Below are 13,555 nucleotides of genomic sequence, written 5' to 3' on the forward strand. Positions count from 1 at the left end.
CCCGGTGGGCGGGGCTGGCCCCTGATGGGCGGGGCTGGAGCCCTCGTGGGTGGGGCTGGGCCCCCTGATGGGCGGGGCTGGAGGCCTTGTGGGCGGGGCTGGAGCCCCGGTGGGCGGGGCTGGAGCCCCGGTGGGCGGCGCGGGGGCGGGGCTGGAGCCCCGGTGGGCGGGGCGGGGGCGGGGCTGGAGTCCCGGTGGGCGGCGCGGGGGCGGCGCGGCGGCCGCGGGGCCGGGGCTGGGGCCGGAGCGCGCCGGGCGCCGGAGGAGTCGCGGCTGACGGAGCGGCGCCGCGGAGCCTGCCTGTCCGCCGCCGTCCCCGCCGTCCCCGGCCTGTCCGCCGCCCTCCCCGCGGCCCCGCGCAGCCCGCCCGGCGGGGGAGGCGCTCGCTCGGGCCGGGCTCGGCGCCGCGCACCGGGACGATGGTCTGCAGCGCCGTGTTCGCGCTCTGCGTCTTCGCGGCAGGTACCGGGGCGGGGGCCGGGGCGGGGGGCGCGGGGCGGGCCGGGACAACGGGCTCCGCGAACAGGTGGCCGCGCCTGCGCCCGAGCCCGGTGGGCGACGCTGACCGCGCTCCCGGGGTCTCGGGGTCCTGGAGCCCCCCCCGCGGCGGACCCGGGCTCGTGCGTCCCGGCCCCTGCGGCTGCGCGGCCCCGAGGCGGCTCTCGGCCCCGGCCCGGCCCACGGAGCTCGCGCTGGGCTTCAGCTCCCCGAACGCGCGTGCGGTGCCGCGGCTGCCCCCGCCCGACCTCGGCCCTGGACGCCTCCCGGAGCGCGCTCGCGGGGCCCGGACGCCGGGGCGGGGGCGGGGGCGGGGGCGGGGGCGCGGGGGGCTCGGACGCGCGGGGCGGGGGCGGGGGCGGGGCGGGGCCAGGCGAGGCCGCGGGGGGCGGGGGCGGGACTCGGTCCTGCAGACCCTGCGGCCGCCGCCCCGCCGGGGACCCCCCGCCCCGCCCCGCCCCGCCCGCGCGGTTTCCCTCCCGAGTCCCGGGGGCTCCGGTTCCCGGACGCGGGTCCTCGCGGCGCCTGGAGGAGCAGCTGGGGCTTTCCTGGCCGCCCCCTAAGGACGAGCATTTTGAGGGAAAGTTTCCCGACTTGAGAGGAGTTTCCTGTATGTTGCTTCCTCCGCGCTGCGAGCCCAGGAAACCCCCTCTCGGGTTTGGGCTCCGCGCCCCTCGCAGTCGCGTCCGCGGGCGGTGCCCGAGCACCCCGGGGCGGCTCCGGCTACACCGCAGGCTCCGCGGGGCTGGGAGCGCGGGACCCCAGCGGGTGCGCAGCCCCTCCCCCCAGGGACCCCAGCGGGTGCGCATCCCCTCCCCCCAGGGACCCCAGCGGGTGCGCATGCCCCTCCCCCCAGGGACCCCAGCGGGTGCGCAGCCCCTCCCCCCAGGGGACCCCAGCGGGTGGGCATCCCCCTCCCCCCAGGGACCCCAGCGGGTGCGCATCCCCTCCCCCCAGGGGACCCCAGCGGGTGGGCATCCCCCCCCCAGGGGACCCCAGCGGGTGCGCAGCCCCTCCCCCCAGGGACCCCAGCGGGTGCGCAGCCCCTCCCCCCAGGGGACCCCAGCGGGTGCGCATCCCCCTCCCCCCAGGGGACCCCAGCGGGTGGGCATCCCCCTCCCCCCAGGGGACCCCAGCGGGTGCGCATCCCCTCCCCCCAGGGGACCCCAGCGGGTGCGCAGCCCCTCCCCCCAGGGGACCCCAGCGGGTGCGCAGCCCCTCCCCCCAGGGGACCCCAGCGGGTGCGCATCCCCCTCCCCCCAGGGGACCCCAGCGGGTGGGCATCCCCCTCCCCCCAGGGGACCCCAGCGGGTGGGCATCCCCCTCCCCCCAGGGGACACCAGCGGGTGGGCATCCCCCTCCCCCCAGGGGACCCCAGCGGGTGGGCATCCCCCTCCCCCCAGGGGACCCCAGCGGGTGGGCATCCCCCTCCCCCCAGGGGACACCAGCGGGTGGGCATCCCCCTCCCCCCAGGGACCCCAGCGGGTGCGCATCCCCCTCCCCCCAGGGACCCCAGCGGGTGCGCATCCCCTCCCCCCAGGGGACCCCAGCGGGTGGGCATCCCCCTCCCCCCAGGGGACCCCAGCGGGTGCGCATCCCCTCCCCCCAGGGGACCCCAGCGGGTGCGCAGCCCCTCCCCCCAGGGGACCCCAGCGGGTGCGCAGCCCCTCCCCCCAGGGAACCCCAGCGGGGGGCAGCCCCATATCCACGGGGGACCCCAGCGGATGTGCATCCCCCCCCAGGGCATTGCCCTGCGAGGCAGTTCCAGGGACCCTCCCAGCAGGTGCTCACTAAAGGACGTGAAGGCTCCTTTACTTCCCTCCTCACTAGAAACGTCTCCATGAAGCTCAAGGCTCAGAGAAAGGAGCAGCCGGTAGCACCAGTGGCAGGTTCTTCCTCTAGTTTTATCTCGTGGCTCATCTTCGTCTTCCTAATTTGCACCGACAGCCCTGGCAGTTGGCACCTGCGTTAGCCCTACTAGGCAGCGTAGGTCGCATTTTTCCCTAAGGAGCACGACGTTTTCTCTTCCTTGGTCGGGGTTAGAGCTTACCCAGCTATTCTGGGGATGACAGGATTGCCCGTGCTGAGGCTGGAGCGAGGGGCTGCTGGGCCCACTGAGCAGCCTCACCCGCGTCCACGCACTGGTTGGTGGGTTGGGGTGTTGGTGGTGGTCAGAGCCAGCCGATCGCAGCCTCCCAGCGCTGGGGCTCTCCTGACCCCAGAAAACATAGTCACGTCCCGTGCACACCTTACCGAGTGCTGAAGCTTCGTCCTTCCCTCTTTGAAGATCCCTGTGTTGCTAGAGCTTCTTACAGTAGGTTTGAGGAAAATAACATAAAAACCGGCGTAAATATCTCATGAGATTCTTTGCATCCCAAGGTAGGCTGTTTTCAGGAACCAAAATATCTTTTCTAGGAAAAAAAAAATAGATGTGTTGGTCAAGGAGAGAGGGTGACAGTTCCTGAAATGAAACTGCCTCATTCCCCGTCAATCTCGGTAAGGCTCTGCTCAGTCCACACTGATGGCTTCTCTTCTATTCTCCTCCTCCTCCCTCTCCCCCACCTTCTTCTTGCACTTTCTTCTCTTCCTGCTCCTTTTCTACCCTTCCAGTAAAATTCTCAAGGCGATACTTTCTTGAGCCAGGAATAAGGTTTGGCAGGGGACTTTTTTAGCTTAATAAAGCCACTCAGTGTGTACATAGCATTTCCTGCGGCTGTGGACACCTGCACGTATGTGGGCGTGGTCAACGACCATAGTGTCTACGTTTATTCACTCGTATTTTAAAAAGAAGGAAGAGCGAACGCTTGGACTGTCTTCAGTTCTTTCGAAGTTGGTCGTGGTATGAACCATCATGGCTATTTTGTAGACCATTCTCCAGCACCTCTGTGTACAGGCATAGAGGAGCACCTCCTCCGAATTCGAGTACAGGCCAGCACCCCCAAGTTTCGGCTGCTGATGAGGGAGGAGGATGGCAGGCTGCAGGAGGCTTCCTCTTCATCCCTCTCCTTCTCCCCTCTGGATTCTCTTCTTTTCCCCACCACCACCATTGCCACCCTCTGCTCTTCTATGGCCCCATTCATTTAAAAACTCCCTCACTGAGACCTCTGAGATACGCTGGAACTTTCCAGAGGTCTTTTCCAATACTCAAGGAGGACAGAAGGGAAACAAGCGCAGGTAAAAGAGGCACACACCTCGTGACCCTGCACTCCCCACAGAGACTATCGCATCCCATCCCATCACCGAGGCCCATGTCTTGGCCCTTGTGGACCAAAACCAGGAGAGCTCGAGAGTGCAGTCAGCCACCCAGCTAGAGAGCCTGTGTTCTGGCCTGACAGCTCTCCTCTGGGTGACTAACATCTAGGATGTCCTTGTCCCTGAAGGGAGACCCCACCCTACACAATATGATACGTGTCGACACCTTCTCATCAGCACACTAAAGCCTCTACGTGAACCATAAATGCCTCGCACACGCATTCATGAGAATGGCGAGGTTGCCCGCGCTTGCTTGGGAGTGGGGGGTGAAGGGTCACTCGTATTCCTGTAGCCGGGTCACCTCCTTTCCTCCGAGGTCTGTAGCACAGTCCAAGGAGTGACCTCTCCTTCCCGTGACACCTGACCTGCAAGGCGGAAGCGCTTCTCCGCCCTCTGACAGGTTGCTGAGGGAGTGGTGCAGAGGGCTAAGCCCGCAGGCTCCGCAGCTGGATTGCCCAGGCGCAAAGCTGACGTTACTTGCCAGGTGTGTCATTTAGAGCAAGTAACTTAACCATCCTCGGTTTTCCTTTCTACAAAATTGGGGAAATAAAACCTCATAAGGTCGTTGGAAGTCTTAAATGATTACATGTACTTAGAGCGCATGGGGCTTAGGAAGCGGTCAATAAATGTTAGCCACTGTTGTTCCTATTAACGTTATTAATAGTGTTTGCTGGCGTTTAGTGCCGTTAGGTCATCCTCCCCGAGGCAGAGCTTCTGCGCGTGCGCTCAGGCTAAGTAGATCGAGGATCTCCACTGACATTGCAGCACGGTGCCAGCTGTTGTGGCAAACCTTAATGTGCAAATTAAGAAAATATTCAGCTGAGCCTACTATATGCCTAATTTGAAAAGGCTAATAATGTGCCAGCTCAGATTTAGCACAACAGTCAAAAAAAAAAAAAAAAAAAGACTTACTAGTAGAAGTAAAGTCTCACCGAGGACTTGACTTGTTCCACAAAGTGTTTTGCTTTCGGAAGGCCCAGCTCAGTAAACCTTTAAGTCAGATTCCCAGAACCACACATTTTGGATGAATCAGATCAAAGAACCTAGGAAAAGACCCCTCACGGTACCTGAATGATCCAGAATGGCTCTCAAGAGAGCCCAAAAGCATCAGTAATGGGCACGTCTCGGATTCACCTTGACACCTGGGCCAGGTCTAAGCGTGCTTGTGTTTTTAGAAGGAGGACCCTGGCCCAGGGTTTGCGGTGTCCGGTCAGACTTTGTGAAGCAGTAATTCTCCCTGTGAGAGCGGGGCCTGGGGAGGTGGTGGCTGCAGCATCCGCTGCCACAGTGAAAGGGACGTTTTAGGTGTTTCCACGCGGGTTGGCGGTCTCAACGCCAAAGCGAACGGAGTCCTGCCATCGCATTGCCGACAGTTCGCTTCCTTTCGGAAGCATCTGTCCTTAAATGGGACGTGTTAGTTCGGGAATCGGATGTTTGCTTTGCTGTAAGACACTGAATGAAACAGTTTGGAAAAATTAATGTTTTCATTTAGAAGACGGTGGCAATTCCGAGAGAGGTAGGCGAGTAGAGTGTGTGCCTTTGGCAGTGATAGCTCTTCCCTTGGACGTGCGGGGCTGGTGGGTACCGTCCAGTGAAGGTGACCATAAATAAGACTGACTTGTGTGCGGCATGACTTTGCTTTAAGTCACAGCTTAAGTCATTTAAATCACAGAATTTGTGTCACAGCACATCTCCTGGCGTGTGGATCTTCACACGTGCCGCGTGACCCTTACACCCGCGTAGCCCCTTTCTTCTACCTTTTACCTGTTCTGATGTCATTTCTAAACCTTGAGACCTTTGCCACTTTTAAGTACCAGAAATCGTTACAACAAAATAGACAATTACATACTTTTTTCGGCCTGTGTTTTCCGTCGGTGCAGGGTAGTACAATGTCAATTGAAAATAAGCTGTTGTAATTTTCCTTTGGCTGGCGTTGCCAGGTTTAGCAAGTAAAAATACAGGTCGCCCCGTCCAATTTGAATTCCAAATAAACAATGAATTCGAAGTGTGTCCCACACAATAGTTGGGACACACTTGAACTAAGTAATTCTTCATGGTTTATCTTGAATCCAAATCTAACTGGGCATCCCGATGTACGTCATCTAGAAGCCGTGCGTTTGGCCTTTTATGTGTGGTTCGTCTATACGATGGGCTTGAGAGGGGATTGGCTTTATCTAACCACACCTCACCTGGCGTGGGCTGCCTGGCTCCATCTCAGTCTGCTTACAGGAAGGCGGGGAGGTTTCAGGGCAGCTCGCTCCAGGATGGCAGCTGGACCGAGTAGAGCTCAGAGGAGCTCTCCAGTGAAAGGTTTTAGTCTGATTGCATTTATTATTTTTTTTTTAAGATTTATTTATTTTAGAGGGAGTGTGTTCGGGCAGGGGAGGAGGGCCGAGGGCAGAGGGAGAGGGACTCTGAAGCAGACGCCCACCTGAGCACAGAGCCCAAGGCGGGTCCGAGTCCCTGAGATCATGACCTGAGCTGAGCTGAAATCAAGAGTCGGACGCAAGCAGCTGAGCCACCCAGGCACCCCGCTGATTGCGGTTCCAAGAACTGTGCATTGTTAACGTGTTTCTGAACAACTGGGATTTCTGGAGCCTTCCTGAAGCTACATTACCTTAGCCTCATGTGACTTTTCCTTTAAAAAAAACGACTACACATAAAACGGTAGCAGTGTTCATGCCTGGGAGCTGGAACGAGGAGCTTCTAGAATCCAGCTGGCAACCGATTAAAAACAAAGTTATAGAATTGCTTTGGATTTCAGTGCTCTTTTATGTGCCAGGATCCTAATACACCTCACAAATATTAGTTGTGTAAGGTTTGCATAATTCCTGCAGGGTGGGTCTGTGGGTACACTGGAACCTGCGGGTATGAAGCCCGAAGCAGACTCTCAAGGCAAATTGGAAAAACAAACACAAAAACCCTTAAGCGATCGGACTGTGGTGGAAATTTGCACCTTCCGTACCTCGGGCCGAACCTGAGAATAGGTAGCTGGGGAGCGGGGAGGAAACAGCGGCCAGTTCCCAGGGCGATACGCAGAAACCTGCGTACTCGTCGCACAGTAAGCTGCAGAGCAGAGCACGACGTCGATGACGGCCTCTTCCACTTGGAGTCCGAGCTCCGACACCTGATCTTGTTTTCTGGCGGGGAAGAAGTCAGGACGTTAGAGCTGTAGTGCGGGTGTTGGGCATGGAAGGAATTGAGGAGAGGACGCTGTGTGTTTAATTCTGTGTGTGCCTTGGCCCTGGTTGAATGGGGTGACGAAGGTCTGTTCCCCCCTTTAAATTATGATATTCTTGCCGGTGTCGTGGCGTCCAGAAGCACGACCTCAGGACCGACAGACGGTCACTTGCTAGCGTAGCCCGTGATGGATCGCCGCTGGTGCTTTTGCTTCTTACGGGATCTTTGCAGTTTCTGCCAGAAAGGCCTGTGCCCCCGCAGAGGGATGGCAGACGGATGCCATTACCCTGGCGTCAGTCGTCTGGTTGTTGAACACGTCTTGCCGTGCGAGTCTTGCTTCGTGCTGTCTTTTGGATTCTTTACGAAGAACGGTAACGGTTATCCTAGGATTAGAGGATGCCGTCTTCACCGTACGGGAGCTACGGTGCTTTGTCTGGATGTAGGGAAATGGTTAGGACACCACCATTCCACGGAGTCCACGTAGTGGGTCGGTTACGGGAGGATTTCAGGACATCTCAGAACGACGGGAGAGCCCCGATGCCCATCGTCAGCGGGGCCTCCGGAAGCCTGGTGCCCTGAGCGCCTCTCACACCTCTGTGTTGGCCTGGGGAAGAGGCCAGGGGTCGGGCATCCCCCACTGCCAGTTGGGAATTCTTGCTACCGGGGGGTGTGCTGCTAGAGAGGCAGCGTCAAGGCCAATATTGCCGTCACCCCACCCGCGCGGAACCCTGGCTGTTTCGTCCTAGGGGTGGCAGGGTCGATAGGGCCGGCGTCCAGGAGGAGAGAGCCCCACAAGTCTCGTGTTTCCAAGAGCTGTTCAGACAGGCCTGAGCCGGAGAAGGAACGATCGGTTTCCGGGGATATAAGATCATTTATCATTTACGTTCTAGGAGATGTTGGTGGGGGCGTACGTGTGGTTATCAAATTACATGTGGAAACTGGGTGAGAAATGGGCAGTAGGAAGGAGCCAGGGCTGCTCCAGAAATTCTGTGGGATCCATGGGCGAGGCTGGGGTGACGTGTTATGGGAGACGGAGAGACTATCAGATGGCCCAGCGTGGTCGTGGGGAGGGCAGCGGGGGGTAATAATTAAGATTATTGGGGGCTACGAAAGACCAAACTACTCCTGCTGCTGCTGCTGCTGCTGCTGCGAATGGAAAATGCATCAAGTTTCATTTTGGGTGAGAGAGAGGAGAGAGTGAGGGGTGGAGGGGTACGGGGTGGGGGTAGGGGTGAGATGAAAGAAGCCTCCCTAAATTTATAGGAATATAAAGCCTTTTCAGGTTTGTGAAAGGTAAATTGAGGGGCACCTGGCTGGCTCAGTCCATTAAGCATCTGTCTTTGGCCCAGGTCATGATCCCAGGTCCTGGGATCGAGCCCCACGTCGGGCTCCCGGCTCAGCGGAGACCCTGCTTATCCCTCCCCCTCTGCCCCTCTCCCGCTCGTGCTCTCTCTCAAATAAATAAATAAATAAAATATTTTGTAAAAGATACATTTTTAAGTCTTGGCAAAATGAAGACGTAATTCAAATTTTGCCTTAGATCACCCCAAAATGAGACATTGGCAAACTTGCTTACTATCAGGTGCTTATGTCTAGTGTTTCCAAATAGCTTTTTTAAAAAATGTGAGTCAGCCTTTAGTTTTCATTGAGGATTACAAAAGCTAAACTTTAAAATCAGCTCTTTTTTTGAGCGATGCACATAAAAAATATTTCTTTTAAAAATGTAAGACTGTTTCTCATGGATATCACTTTGAAATAGCTGAAACATTAAAAAGAGAGAGAGGAAAAAAGGAAAAGGGAAAAAAAAAAGAAATAGCTGAAGTGTTTTAAGTTCTCTGGCCAATTAAGAAAATGTCACCTTTGAGCTCAGCTAGAAAAGATACCTTCAGTATTTGAACATTTTTGAGAATCTTCTGAATAAGTAAAAATAACCTGATGACAGAAGGCGATTTGAGTCGAAAGGAAGGAGTGGCCGGCAGCCTCCAGTGATGCTTGAGAGGCTCGAGTAAATCCTGATGCTGCGTGTGGAAGGTGAAGTTCGTCACTAGCAAGCGGGGAAACAGGAGTGTGACCTTAAAGGCCCTGCCTCCGGGCAGCCCGGGGAGCTCAGTGGTTAGTGCCGCCTTCCGCCCAGGGCGTGATCCTGGGGTCCCGGGATCGAGTCCCACATCGGGTTCCCTGCATGGAGCCTGCTTCTCCTCTGCCTGTGTCTCTGCCTCTCTCTCTGTGTGTCTCACATGAATAAATAAATAAAATTACTTGAGCAGCCTTTAAACAAATCAAAGAATCAGAAAGATGATACTAAAAACATCTGCCTAGCTCGTTCAGTGGGGTCCCCTTGCAGGTTTTTGAGGGGGGAGGCCCTCAGGCACCTTGAAGTACAGCAGCCTGGCGGTAAGCCAGGGAGTCAGTGGCAGCGGACCGTAGGCCTGCCCTGGGGCTGGAGGGTGGGCCAGGCCGCATCAGGTGCCGTGGGCCTGACCCCGGAGGACGGGCGCCTGCCCCCGCCTCTGCTCTGTGGGGAGACCGTTCCAGAATGAAGTGGAAAGCAGGGTCTGTGGCAATTCTAGGGTTAACTTTTGGGGAGCTGTCAGACGGTTTTCCAGAGTAGCTGCACCGCGGTATATTTGTGCGTTCCCTCTCATTAGGGCGATGCGGGTACACTTTTTTAAGAAAAGGAAGGAAGAGTCACCCGCATTGACGAGAGAAGCCTCCCCTGATCTCAGAGGCAAGTGTGGCTGCTGCAGGAGGGCAAACTGCTACATCCCTGAGTACCGGTCAGAGGGTCGTCAGAGATGGGGATTTGGTTTTGGAGATGAGGAAATTTACGAGATTTTTGTTAAAAAATTAAACATCATTAATGACAGTCATGTATATTTTTAATGGTTTTTTTAAAAGCTGCCCTCAAGCACCATTTTTGTGTGTGGTTTTTTTTTTAATCATGGAAACTATAAACAGACACAGAGATTGACGGGAACGTATCCATCACCCACCCAGACCTGATTCAGAGTCTGTTGGTCTTGGTTAAGAATTTTTAAAAATATTAATACATCGGAAGTCATGTAAATGTCTGGCTATGAGGTGCTAGTCAGAGAAACTAGAATATACACTGCGCGGCCATCCAGCTGCGCAACAGCACACAACTGCTTCGGATTCTGAGTCTTAAAAGCCACGCAGCCACCCGGGGGCTCAGCGGTTGGGCGTCTGCCTTCGGGTCAGGGCGTGACCCCGGGGTCCCGGGATCGAGTCCCGCGTCGGGCTCCCTGCAGGCTTCTCCCTCGGCCTGTGTCTCTGCCTCTCTCTGTGTCTCTCATGAATAAATACATAAAATCTTAAAAAAAAAAAAAAAGAATTCTGAGGTGGCTGGTTCATTCCTGTACAAACACATTAGCTGGTTACAATATATTGAACTAATAAGTGTAACTTTATATTTCACAATTGTATCAGAAAAGCACACTACAGACTGAATGTACATCGTGATGAAATATTTAAGACATTTTTAAGTGCGTAGAGAAAATCATTTAGAAGAATTAAGGTGGTTATTTCTGGCAGGCCGAGCCTTGGGTTAGTTTCAGTTTTTATGCTCTTTTCTATTGTCTGAAATTGTTAAAAAAGTTTGTTTTGCTTGCACAATTAAAAGAGTAGAGATATTATCACTGTTTTAATCCCCCCTTATCAACACTTAATGTGGCTCTCGTAACTGCTGCGCAGCTACTTCTAGCGTCGATATCTTGATTGGGAAATCCTTCTGCTGGAGCCATCGAAACCCATATCTCAGAAAAGCAAATAACCTCGAGGGTTTACAGGATATCACTGACGTAAAGGGCAGGGAAGGTTCTGGGAAGGAATTGACTTAAAGCAATATTCTGTTTTGTGAAACCAGAGCGCTACATGAATCATGATCAGAACAACTCTCTTGGACACGGTTTTAAGAGACTCCGACTCAACTGGTCAGTATTTGAGATTCTTTGTTTTCAATTCCTTGATGGTCACTTACGGGAGCAATTTTAAATGAAAACATTATTCTGAGCTTTTCTATAGTGAAACGTGTACTCTTAGATGTAAGAAAAAAAGTGGCCCCCAGAAGAGCGCACGATCTGCTTTTCTTTGGCAACATTAAATCTGTTATGTCATCTCTCCAATAAGATAATCAATAAAATGTGGTTTAGGCAAATGCTGGAGCGTTACTGACCGTCCGTGAGCACGTAGGCCGGCCCCTTCACGTTCTGAAGGGAGCCAGACATGCTGGGCTGGGATGGAGATCTCGCCTTGCAGTTTTTAGCTGGAGCAGGTACCACACGTTGTAGGATGTGCGCTTCCCTTGCAGCTTCGTCTCATGCTCCCAACAACCCCGCCAGGCAGACCGTCCCAATCCCCCCAGCCCCACGGTTCAGGGCACCGAGCTGACGACGGAAGCTGAGGAGTGAGACGTGGCGTTGGACCCAGGTCCGTCCTCCTTTACCCACCTTCGTCCCCACTGTCTTGAACGGACAAAGCAGACTACGTCGCCCCCAAGTTTCCCCCGACTCTGAGCCTCTTTCCCGTCCCCACACCCACCGACTGATGGAGAGCCTGGCCATCCTGCCTGGCCGGTCACAGTAGCTCCCGACTGGCCACCCGTTCCCCTCTCACGGTCTCGCCTCCCTTTTGGGAGTCTTTCAGGCCAGGCCACCCAGCCTGCCCCCCTCCAAAGGAGCAGAAGGGGACCTGAATGTGCTGGAGTCCTCCAGGCGCTCGGGCTGTGGCTCATTAATCTCATTTCCACCAAAAAGAATGAAGGCTCCTGGGAGAACTGGCTAATTCCAGGCGTGAGTCAGAAACTACAGAGCATGAGCCTGGGATATCCTGTCATCACGACGGCAGGGATGCTATCAGAGACCGGTCACCGGGCTCCCGCGACAAGGACTCCGAAGCCTTCGTGAGGCTCCCCCTGGCCAAAGATGGAACCGCTGGGCGTCAGTGTGGGTGGCTGCGGGGGGCTGAGTCCCAGGGCTCAGACTCGTGACTCAGTTACAACACGGACACGAGGCAATAGTGACTCAAAGTCCACTTGTCCCCAGTAGAGGATGCTAACGAACCAGCACATTTCGAAAAATAATAGACAAATAGGAAGAATTAAAATTCTTGATTGATTGATGGGTCGTGTTTTGCCTTTATTGATGAGGTGTATCCCTGGGTCACCATTAGATGGTGGGATGAGCATCTTATACAGGTGTTCCCGCCTGCGGGTGGCGATGGCGATGGCGACGTGGAGGTGGAATAGCACCACACGCGTCGCCTGAGGAGTTCGCGGGCCTTGGCCCTGACCCCCGGTGACGGCCAGCGCCGTGGAGAGCCACACGGCCAGGTCCTCGTCTCCCAGTGGAAGGGCCCCCCGGCCCCTGGGAACTAGCCTTGCCGCGTCGGAAGGAACCCGTAGCCGATCAAGCCTCCGCGTCCAACTGCCAAGTCACAGGAAGTGCAGAGGGCCGAGGAAGCGCTCAGTGACAGCACAGGAACGGAATCCGCAGCTCCGACCGCGGCACCTCTTCATGACAAGCGGGTGGTTTCTTCCGACGAATGAGTTGCAAGGGAAAAGGATGAAGAGGAAGATGGGAAGGCAGGACCTATCGGCGACAAACGGGCTTTAAGAGGCAGCAACCGTCACAGCCGTGGACCTTACCTGGACCAACCCAAAACGCGGAGGAACGAACTAAGACGTTTATGAAGACGATGGTGAATCCGACCATTGACGGGACAGCCGGTGGTGGTAGCGTGTCCTCGTCCTCAGTACGCTGACGGCGCAGCCCGTGATCTCGCCAGCCCTCACCCCCCGAGCTGCACGCCGTCGGCTGTATGCAAGAGGGAAGAGGGGCCGCCGGGCCGGGATCTGCTTCGGATGCTGTGAGATGGTGTGAGATGCGGGTGGAGGCACATTCCGGAAAAAGAGAGTCGTCGGCTAATGACTCTTGAAACGGAGCAAAGGGCCCATAAGCGTCTGTTACCCTCTTCTCTTCTGTTTTGTAGAGGATTCATTTTCTCCATTATTCAAAGTTTTTAAAAAGAATCTTCCAGAAACCCCCATTTCTTCCAGGAACGAGTCCAAACTCCTTGATTAGTGGCTTAAGATCTGAGGTAGAGGCAGAGGGAGGGAAAGGCGGTGCGGGTAATCGTGGTGCGAGAGGCTCGACAGGCTTCCCCGAGACGGACGCACAGGCCGCATGCCCTCAGGCCGTCGCCCCGGCCAGTTCCTCGTTCTAGAAGCCTCGCGGCGGCGTCTGCCAACCAGAACGCTCTGTATCCTGCAAGTTCAAGTCTCCCCTTCACCTGTTTGCATCGTCGCCCTTCGAACTCGTGGCTTTTGGAGAGCAGGGTGCTGTCTTAGCTTCGCTCCCCGCCCCCCACGTGTGAATGTGTACACAGCAGGTGCTCAGTACTTACTGAATTGAACTGAGGAACCTGAAGCTCCAGCGTGTAGACCGCAGGGTCTCGATTACACACCTCGTGTATACAGGAGTAGGAGTCCCCTGAGGCCAGAGCCCCCAGCCCTTCGCGTCGCTTCCCAGCACCGTGACCCTGAGACAAGTGACCCTTAACCTGCAGGGGCCACAGTGGTTCAGCGGTTGCGAGGCCCAGCAGGTAGCGG

General features: G+C 56.2%; 1 protein-coding gene across 1 annotated transcript in view; it reads left to right on the forward strand.

The window, feature by feature from the left end:
* The first annotated feature begins 219 nt into the window (after positions 1 to 219).
* LOC121481369 (vegetative cell wall protein gp1-like) overlaps positions 220 to 13,555 on the forward strand; it is a 51,095-nt gene continuing 37,759 nt past the window's right edge. The window contains exon 1 of the mRNA XM_041738668.1: positions 220 to 462. Within this exon, the coding sequence (XP_041594602.1) occupies positions 420 to 462 (43 nt within the window). The 5' untranslated portion in view covers positions 220 to 419. The remainder of the gene's footprint in view (positions 463 to 13,555) is intronic.

Source organism: Vulpes lagopus, chromosome 23 (genome assembly GCF_018345385.1).
Source record: "Vulpes lagopus strain Blue_001 chromosome 23, ASM1834538v1, whole genome shotgun sequence".
In the NCBI taxonomy this organism is placed as follows: Eukaryota; Metazoa; Chordata; class Mammalia; order Carnivora; family Canidae; genus Vulpes; species Vulpes lagopus.